This window comes from Thunnus albacares, chromosome 14 (genome assembly GCF_914725855.1).
Source record: "Thunnus albacares chromosome 14, fThuAlb1.1, whole genome shotgun sequence".
NCBI classification, from domain to species: Eukaryota; Metazoa; Chordata; class Actinopteri; order Scombriformes; family Scombridae; genus Thunnus; species Thunnus albacares.
The window spans coordinates 12,251,692-12,262,317 of NC_058119.1; the positions used below are offsets into that span (position 1 = coordinate 12,251,692).

The 10,626-nt window shown below is 38.7% G+C and overlaps 1 protein-coding gene across 1 annotated transcript; it reads left to right on the forward strand.

Moving 5' to 3' along the window:
* The first annotated feature begins 374 nt into the window (after positions 1-374).
* Positions 375-8,046, forward strand: kcnk1b (potassium channel, subfamily K, member 1b). Its single transcript, XM_044373452.1, has 3 exons — positions 375-995; positions 3,226-3,621; positions 4,891-8,046. Exons 1-3 carry the CDS (start codon positions 641-643, stop codon positions 5,145-5,147), a joined length of 1,008 nt encoding a protein of 335 aa, XP_044229387.1. The 5' UTR covers positions 375-640; the 3' UTR covers positions 5,148-8,046.
* Positions 8,047-10,626: the final 2,580 nt, after the last annotated feature.

Here is a 10,626-nt window from a genome sequence, read left to right on the forward strand (position 1 = left end):
GAGAAAGGGAAGCTCTTACGTCACATGGCCCTTGTCACCGCCACATCACTTGCTGCCTTCAGGTAACACCGGAAGCTCGGAAATACGGGTACTACAGATTCAGGGATTTTTCGCATTCATGTTTTTGATCGGAAATAGCATCAAAAATGCATCCAGAAGGCTGAAACAAATAGTGTACTTATATCCTGTGTCATTTTTAGTAATGAAGTCTCAGTGCACTACTTTGTAGCCTGATATAGCGACAAAAGAAGAGCACTTAAAGCAGGGTTGCATTCGCTCCAGTGAATTAAAATTGAATTACTTTTGTAACGTTATCTTGCATCTAGTACTAGGTCCCTTTTATCTGCATACAAACAATTTCACACCACAGCTTCACAATTGGACTATCACGGATTATTCCCAGCCTAACAAGGCTACTCTTGTCATGGTGAAATACGACAGCACCTGAACGCCTCAAGTGCTACAGCAGGTTTCGCGGAGGGGGTAGTGTATCCTCATTTCTGCTTTGTCTTTATCAACATCCCTCCGTGTGGGATATATTTCGGCGATAAACCACGTCAGGCGGTTAAATTGATAAGGTTAGTTTACAGGGTTATCATATTTATTTAAACCTGCGGTGGTATAGGCTATCTCTTCAAAAATGCTTCAGTCTCTAGCCAGCAATTCGTGTGTGCGCTTGATACAGAGTCACAAATCGACGTGGTATTTTGTATCACTAGTCTTGGGGTATTTACTTTATCTTATATTCGGCGCTGTAGTCTTTTCTTCGGTCGAGCTGCCCTATGAAGACCTCCTGCGCCAGGACCTGAGGGCCATGAAAAAACAGTTCCTCCAGGAGAATGAATGTCTATCCGAGGAGCGTCTGGAGCGGTTTCTAAAGAAAGCCCTTGATGCCAGTAATTATGGGGTTTCCATCCTCAATAACGTCTCAGCTAACTGGAACTGGGATTTCACCTCTGCGCTGTTTTTTGCGAGCACCGTGCTGTCCACCACAGGTGAGTCGTTGCTGCTTGAAGGGTTAGACTGGACAGTGCAGGTGATGCTGCAGGTTGGAGTCTAGGCTACATATTCTAAACCGTCTTTGTGCTTATTGGGATCCAATTTTTGACTTACTTGTGTCTGCATTTCATCATGTTTGCAAAACACCATTTCCTCTGACTTGCAGGTTACCACTAGGCCACACAAACATGGCCTGCTTCACTGTAAATAGGCAGGTTGTGGTGCATTTCACAATGTAATAATTGGTGGTGATGTGGTAATGTGGTGCATGTTCAGTAAAAGCCCATCTAATGTCCCCTCTTTCACTATTACTATATTCTATACAGCACTGCTTATCCCAGGATCAGACTATAAACCTGTTTGTATCATCTTCAAATGAATAAAGTGGGTTATCTTTGGTTGTTTGTGTACAAAAGCTACAGCTGTATGCTTTCTTGTCTTATATTTATGAGCACAGTGAACATTTCTTTTTCTGCCAGCACATCTATTGGTTATGATGACATTTCTGTAATCTGCATCTGTTTTTTTCCAGACGTAAGCAAGTTTATCCCCAATTTGACTTTGACATTCTCGTCACCTTAGTCTAATATGTTTAGGCAAATCCTTTGAACAAATTGCTTTGTTTAGTTTGTTTTAAGGCAATGGGACTTGCACGCCAATGAGAGCAGAGGTTGTTGTCTTGTGTTACCTAAGCAGTGCACAAAAGTACATGGTTTGCAGATGGTTGTCAGTCAGACTACGTGAAGAACTTTAGTCTGACCACACGGCAGTAATTATCTTTGAGGTTTCAACATACATAATTATGCAGATAGCATGTACAGATCTAGCTGTCTGACTGCAGGAAGCTCTTTGTGTCTTGTTTTTGTCTCAACATAACTGTGTTGATTGCTAAACAGAGACATCTAGATCAGACAGAGCCCTGAGTCTTTGTTATAGGTTTGGCTTATTTTAGACTCAAACTATTTTTATTTATCTCAGTGGCATTTCCAGAATCATTTTGATCCTCAATACTAATAATGATAAAATAAACGCCTGCTCTTGATTATAGTTGGTTATTTTTTATCACCATTTCTTAGCAGTAACTGCAGATTGGTTGCGAAATACACAACTCGACACAATTAATTAAATTCTCACTCAAAGAAAAAGGGGTGGGAGTCAGTGTGTAGCAAAACATTGATCTTATTCCTAACAGAAGCATTGCTTTTACCAAATACCTAGCAGATGGTGAAAATACATTTCTTGGGTGGTTTTAAAGACGTATATCACAGACAAACATAATTTCCTCATTTGCACGCTCATGTTAGAGGGCTGTGGTATTTTTAACACTCTTGTTACGTTCACTTCTCTGAACTAGAACATGTGAGGTTTTAACAGCAATACCACATTCATATCAACGTGCAATAATGTAAAAACTGTTCTACTCATCCTTAAGAAAAACCGCTTTAATTGAGCATGCTTATTGTCTGCTCATCTGTTTAATGACTCTTCCGTTTAATTAATGACTCCATATGTTATAATAGTTCACAGTGTATTTGTTAAAAGGACAGTGCTATAAAGAGCACTTACGTTTAGCCAACATACCTTGTATAAAATAATATATACATGGCTTCTGTTATTGTATAGTAATATAGTCTATATTATATATGTGAATTGACTAATGGATTAGAATTTGCGCAAACATAATGGAGCAAAGTAGGTTCAGAAGAGTCATGAATTACAGAAGGGCTGCAACCAACAATTACTTTCATTATCAGTTAATCTGCTGATTACTCTCTCGATTAATTGATTAATCTTTTTTTGTCTATAAAGTGTCAGAAAATAGTGGAAAATGCCTGTTGCTGCTCTAAATTAGTAAGTAAGTACTTACGTGCTTACAATCATGATTGTGATGCAATCTTCTTCATTTACTGAGTCCTGGTACAGCATGTAAACATTAAATGAAAGTCAAAAGTTTGAGTTTAATAAAATTGTACACCTACGATTGAGTGTTTCAAAAACTAAATCATATGTGTACAATTTCAGATCTGAATCTATTTCTTTCTCATACTGTTTATTGTTCAAACAGTACTACATGAGATTTTGCAGTGAATACGCAGAAGATGTGACAGTGTGATTAGATGGTTGAAAAGTTCAATAGAAAAGTGTTGTACCTCCATGGAAATGGCTCCCACAGCAGCTTTCATGCCTGTAATCAAAATATTTTCTGGTATGTGTGTTTGCCTACAGGATATGGTCATACGGCACCACTGTCGGATGGTGGCAAGGCCTTCTGCATTATCTACTCTGTGATTGGCATCCCCTTCACCCTCCTTTTCCTCACTGCTGTGGTGCAAAGGATCATGGTGTTCAGCACACGGAGGCCGATCATGTACATCCATACGCGCTGGGGCCTGTCCAAACCTCTGGTGGCCATTGTTCATGCCACTCTACTCGCTATGTTGGCCGTCTCTTGCTTCTTCCTCATCCCTGCCGCCATCTTCTCATCCCTGGAGGAGAACTGGAACTTCCTGGAGTCCTTCTACTTCTGTTTCATTTCGCTCAGCACCATCGGCCTGGGAGATTATGTACCTGGAGAAGCTGCTAATCAGAGGTTCAGGGAGCTCTACAAAGTGGGCATCACCGGTGAGTGCTGCTTTACCGTCTGTTTTCATCCTGTGTTTTTAATGGTAATATGTGTTGCACTGTAAACAGCATTTATGATTTCCTGACTACATGTGATACTGGTGGTTTAATCACTGTAACCAGAAGAGATGATAAAAGCTGCGACTTGCAGGCAGTAGTGCTGTTCTCACATTTCTCGTTATCTTTATTGCTTCCTGTTTCAAGGAGGATGTTAAGACTTGGTTTGTTTGTATTGGAAGAACAGCTCTCTCTACCTTATATAAAGTATAAAGCAATCCAGCAGAAAATATCCTACAAAATCAAATCTTGTGCCACAAAGTGTAAAAAATGCAGTGTAGTGCAGTGCAGGAGAAAAATTGGGCCGTTGAGAGCAGAAAAAGGCATTGATTGATTCTTCTGGGTGACCTGTGCAGCTTTCTGTCAGCTGCACTGCCAGGACTAATGGTGACTTGATAACAGTCAAACCCAATTTGAACCCATGGAGTTTTGAGAAGCTGTTGGTGTGCGTAAATGTCGCGTACTACTTGAATGAACTGTAACCTGTACTTGTGATAGGGGTGGGCGGTACGTATCACCCAGAGAGACGTCATTCAGTAGGCACAATGTGTCAGCCTGTAGGAGGAGAGAGGACTATGACAGAGTGTGTTTTTGTGCACAAATGGCACCCCGTACATTTGTACAACTTCCTCTGTGAGAAATTACACGCAATGTAATAACATTTGGAGCATATAAAGAGAAGATCTAAGCACGGTCTGCCACAAATAATCATCAGTTTGTGTCATTTACTGGAGTGTAAACTCACATTTGTATCACAGACTACAGGCTCAACATGCCTCTGATAGTGCTGTAATGCTACCACTATTTATGCAAGTAGTAGTAGTAGTGCTAATACAGTAGTAGTATTGCACTTTACCGGTCTAGACACACCTTGGTTTTTAGGGGAGTTTGGGGTAGTTTCACAAAGAGGTTTTTTTAGTTTTGTTTGTCAGGGCAGTGCAAGATCTTACTGCTGGTCCTGAGTAACAAGCATTTACATCTGAATGGGGGATTTCCAACATTGTCCGAAAATGTTCTCCTCCTTTCTCACCATTCATAGTTAGCTATCCACTGCCCTCTTGTGTCTGTGCATAAAAACAACAGGTTTTGTGACAATAATAATTCTATAAGCCTGGTTTCTTGTGAGGGTTATAGAAAATGCATGCTTATGGTTTGTTTTCAGCATTTAATCAAACTACACATTACTCACTCTCTCTCTGTCTCTCTTGTCAGTCTACCTAATCTTGGGTCTGATAGTCATGCTGGTGGTGCTGGAGACCTTCTGTGAGCTGCAGCAACTGAAGCAGCTGAGGAAGATGTTCTACCTGAAGAAGGAGAAGCCGCACGACCGTCTGGCCATCTTGGAGCACGACCACCTGTCCTTCACTACTGTGTCCAACAGAGCTGCAGCCCACTGTGAGGACAAAACCCAGCCGTTTGTTAGTGTCCCAACTCTGTCCTCTCCCAACGATGACCCCATGATCCAGTAAATATCGACAGAGCAAGCAGCTATCGAAGGATCAATAAATCAAAGTAGGGGGTAATGCACACAAGACTAGATAAAATGAGTAGATCATAAATCTAAACTCTAGGTATCCTGCAAAGCTCCACCCTGCAAATTTTAGTATGTTAGTTGAGACAATCCAGATCAAGCAAAACTATCCTCTTTACACGAACCACAATAATGACTATACAGTACTATGCAGCAGAAATAAAATGTATGTACATTAATAAAGGGAAATTTAATATTTTATCAGTGACTATAAAAACATAGTCACTGATAAAAGAAAAGCCTTCTGCTGTATTTATGACTCACCGGAGCTAAGCTCCTTTGTGAGCTGTATTATTTATAGCATATGTAGGAACATTTTAGAAAGTAATTGGTCTCTTAAAATCTAGCTAAAATATAGGACAATTCTCTGTAGTCTGTCTCAAAAATAGTACATAAATTACTTATGTATCGTACAGTATAAATACTTGACAGGTATGTGGAATGTGTATTATCAGGTAAATGTTTTAAGGTGTACAGTATAGTGTCATCTAGAATTAAGACACCTGTTAATGATGAGCAAAAGTAGACAAAAATATAAAAACAACTTAACTATAAATCAGAAATATTGTGACATTATTATTTGTGATATAACTTTGAAACGAAAACTTTGTAATGTATCATGGCATCTTTATTTAAATACAGTTTTTGGGGGCAGAGCTTGCTGCAAACTGATCAAAGTTTGTTGGTGGTTGCGCTCTGTAATGCTCAAATGCACACTTGTCAATTTAAATGCCTTCTATTGATTTTGAGAAAGTTCCAGGAGCCTGCTTTCTATTGCATGATGTTGGTGCCTAGTTGACTGAAAGTGAGGTTGCAGTCAATGCTTTACAGAGCACATGAAATAATAGACAATGAGTTTTATGGTCAGTAAGTATTTGTGAATATGAAGGTTTGCAAGACAACAGGCTTTGTTTAAGAAACTGTCAAGAGGTTTTGAAATATTTTACTTTAAATTTTAAGCAGATTGTTTTTAAAAATGTTGTATGCCTTGTTGCTCGTTTTTGTCGAATCTCTGGCTCATCTTTAATTAAGGTGTTCAGTATTCTAGTTGCACTCCACATTGTCACATTTCATTGTGAGGGAACATATTTGTCTTCATGTACTGTATGTGTATTTTCTCGGCATGTCGCAGTGCTGTTTCAAAGTTGTCCATCTGTGATGATAAGCACTATAACTTATTGACTTGTCTGAATGGCCTTATGTGTGCTGACCTGTTGTGAAAAGGGAAGTGAGGTTAGCCCAACCTAAAAAGGGAACCACGAAGGGCTGGCCCATTTTACTGTTGATACAGAGAGCTTAATTTGCACATGTACAGGAGCCAGTCAGTAGTACAGAAAAAGAAAACAACAGTTTTGGATTTCTCTGAAACAAAGGAACACTGTTCCAAAGATTTCATCTGTATTAAAAACGGGAGATATTTTTAATGAAGCAGGTAATGTTACTTTTGTTGTGGATGATCTGTAAAGGCTTGACATTTGCTCTGGGCAAGAAAAGAGCAAGGAGAAACTATTTTACTGTTTGTAATTTGAATGTAGAGATGTATATTTTTAAATATGACATGAGGAAGGTCTTCAAATTTTTGGTAATTGTGTACTAGAAACGGTATATTAGAGAGACTTGACACAATGAATTAAAGCAGTAGGAGTGTAGCTAAGCATTCCACTTCTGATCATCTAAAACAGGTTTTCAATCTGCTCATCAACCAAGGCTTACTCACAATAATTGAAATTTAAATCAGTGCATGTACTCTTGCAAATTTATAAACCACTCCTCTATTTTTAAAAAATATTTCTGAAAATGTTCAGACAAAAATACTGATTTCATGCCATTATCCGTCCTCTAATATTCTGTTTGGCGCAAAAGGACGCCCACGAAAAGTGTAGCATTTCACATTGATACAGACTTATTTGTCACATATACTATTTAGTTCATTAAAAAGAAACACACATTTTTTTCTTTTAACAATGTCTCAGTCTCTGTATGGAGCTGAAGTTCTGACCTCATCTTTCTCTGCCACAACGCCACATCAGGACACGGTCGTAGCCTTTTATGAAGTCTTGAATGTAATGTTTTTTATTATGCTGTTTGCTACAGTGAGATTCAAGGCCTGACCAGAGTGCAGCATCTTTCCCTGCTGCTCTACTGGCTCTGTTAGTTTAGTAGTGTCATGTTTATTGGAAATAGTGTGTACAGGTGGCAAGGTGCCTGCTTGCAAAATTAGCTATGACTGTGTCGCCATCTGAGTTACCGATCTCCAACGCTGTATTTTATACATCAGTGGGATTTTAGTTCATTTTCCTCACCAGTCTGGGCCTTCGTGTAAACTGTGAAGCATTGATACTGTGTTCATATTGTCTGCTGAGAAAAAAGGAGAACTTGAATTTTGCCGAGTTGGGTTTTCTCTATTACTGTAATATGTTTCACTGTTAAGTAGATACATTGAATAGATTGATGTCAAGGCTTTGACCTTTCAGCGTTACTGTGTTCATCATCGCTCACACACAGTTTGTCTAGAAAGTGAGAGCTGTCAGGTGAAGTAGTTGTCTAGGGAGTAAATATTGTGTCGAGGATTACAACTGGAAACAAACTGACATTATTTATTCATGCTGACAAGACTTTTGAAATATTTGGAATTATCTGTACATATCTCTTCCTTTGTTCTGGTGCATGGGTTCATATGCACATTGAAGTACTTTAGTGTTACAGTATCCATATTGTTATACAGGATTGTCATTGAGCAACCATGGAGGTTGTATGTGAAAAGCATTTCGTCAAAAGAGCTGCATCCAGGAACTGTATGATATCAGTGTGTCTTAAATAAAGTGTTGGTTTATTAATCTGACTTCTCATTTCATCAAAACCGGTGTGTGTCTGTTTTTTGATCTGTCTGTGGTGTAACTGTTTACACTCAGATTCTTCTTCAATGACTTTATTCCTCTTTTATCCAGATCTCCTACTGCACTCACACTGAATGCTAAAAAGTATTGACACTAGCTGACAGAGTGGTGGCTCATGGGTGTTATGTTCTAATAGCAGTTCCAGCTGTCTGCCAGCAGCAACATGTGTGATTATATAACAAGTATTTACCATGAAAGTGTAATTCAAGTGAATGCAAGTAAGGGCGAGGGTTGTGGACAATTGCCAGGCTTTTGTACACACACACACCACTTGGGTGAACTAGAAAGAAGAGCAGTGAGAATGACAATGAATGTGATCATCTGTAGGGTTTTGGGTAGCTTTTTCAAAGACAGAATCTAATTATTGGTACTTGAATACACTATTACGGTCATTCATCTCCTCTTTGAATATGAAATGGATCTGTGTTTAGTACGCCTCCCACCACAGAAGAGAAATAATTAAAGTTAGAGGTGAACAAGAGGCTCAAAGATATCCCAGCAAGTGATTAACAGGAAGAGAGCATAAAAAGCAATGATTTGCACATCAGACTCATTATATGTGCACTTTTACAAGAAAGGACATTGTCCGCTAGTGAAAGAAACTGATTTATAATGAGAACCTCTGAAGAACATGACCCAAATCTCTTGAATTTGTAGGATATATTAGTGGCTTTGGTGTGACTGTGCCATATCTGGTGCAAGGATATATTTATAATAAAACTAATGGAAATGAAAGGAAAAACAAAATAAAAAAGCTCCTATCTAGCTATAAATATATATATTTTTTGTTTCTTGATCTGTCAATTATGCCTTTCAACCTCTGTATCCAGTACTACAGTATATTGTGTTTTATGGCCACAGGCCATAATGTCTCTCTAAGTAGAGTCAATCTTAACTGGGCTCCTCGCCTAACAAATTTTAAAGAAAGCAATGCAATGATTTTGTTTTATTCAGCAGCTGTATTTCTTCTTGAACAGAAGTTTAATTACTTCTGACATGCAGGCAACTCTCACTGCAGAACGACTAAGCCAACATCCTTGTTATCAAGTTGAACCACCTGAATAAAGATGAGGTGGAAGGCAGCTCCTGGCAAAGTATTTATTGGATGCATGTTGTGAGAACACAATTTCCTGTGGGTGCACAATAATTGGAAATAGCTGTTGAGGATGTTAGCCAGTGTGATACAGTACAAACCTGCCATATTCAGAGACAGCAGTGCATAGTAATCGTGCCTGTTCATTTACATAATGTGATTGTAACAAATCACTGTAATCAGATCAGAGTGCTTGTTTTAAAGAATATAATCTGAGTTTATATTATGGACTGTGCATATCTGGGAGTTCAACTTTAGAAAACCCTGTTGCGGAATAGCCTCAAAACACAACAACAGAACGACTAAAAACTGCATGCAACTGACGTCACGCCCTCATTCAATTTGTGCACTATAAATAATCATTTATATCAATGCACTGCTTATGTTTGAGCAGTGAAAGTATTGAGACACAGGAAAAGTGGACATGCTACATTCAGGGGTCACCATAAAGCTGCAAAATACTCAATGAATAAAATTTTGCTAAATTAGTGCAAAGCTAACTGTAAGCCCCATCAAACTTAATACTTTCAGTAGGACCCAATCCCATAAAAGCTAAATAGACAACCTTCACATAGACAATAAGTGCATGCAATAATAATATATAGTATAATTCCCCACTTAGATGTGTTTGATATATCAAAAAATATAACACATAATAGTTTTAAAAACTCAAAGAACGCATTGACTCTATGAAGAAGGCTAATCCATACACTCCAATTCACTTTTTAGAGCAGTGGTCTCAGCCTTTTCGGAAGTTGTATTTATTTTTTCAAATGTACATTGTACAAACTTAAAATATAGAATATGAACATAACCAAACATAAAAAATAGCTATAAAAAACTGCAGTTATAACACCCATTACCTGCAGGTGGCAGTGTTGCTGCTGCCATTGCTTTCTTTTCCTGTAGGTGGCGCAGGTTGAAATGTAGAACTACATTACAGTGCTCCCTTGTGAGAATCTGCAGCCTGCTAAATGGGAATATGTTTGTAGGTTTTAGGGTTTGTGGTTTGTGAATATGTTCCAAGGTACTTTCACAATATGGTTCCTATGTAAAGAAATGTTTTTAAAAAAGAGAAGAGAGGATCCCCTCATTGGAAATTAAACATCATGCTGCATGCACAAGCAAGGTCTGTACTTAGAGCAGAATGAGATTACATTTGCTTACTGCAGAGACTCCAACAAAATACTTTTCAGTGTTGGCATGTGGCCAGTTTAAGTGACCTCCACTTCAGGACAACATATTTAGTAATTCCCCACCCATCCTCGCCTTTACTTGCTTTCAGTTTGTTATTGCACATACTGTAAACACATACATGTACGATTGTCAGTAGACTAAGCCAGGCTGTCAGTCAGGAGTGTACTGGGGCAGAACAGGACTATCCCCTGAAGGCCCAGCTCTACACAGCAAACTGAAATGTACCAGCC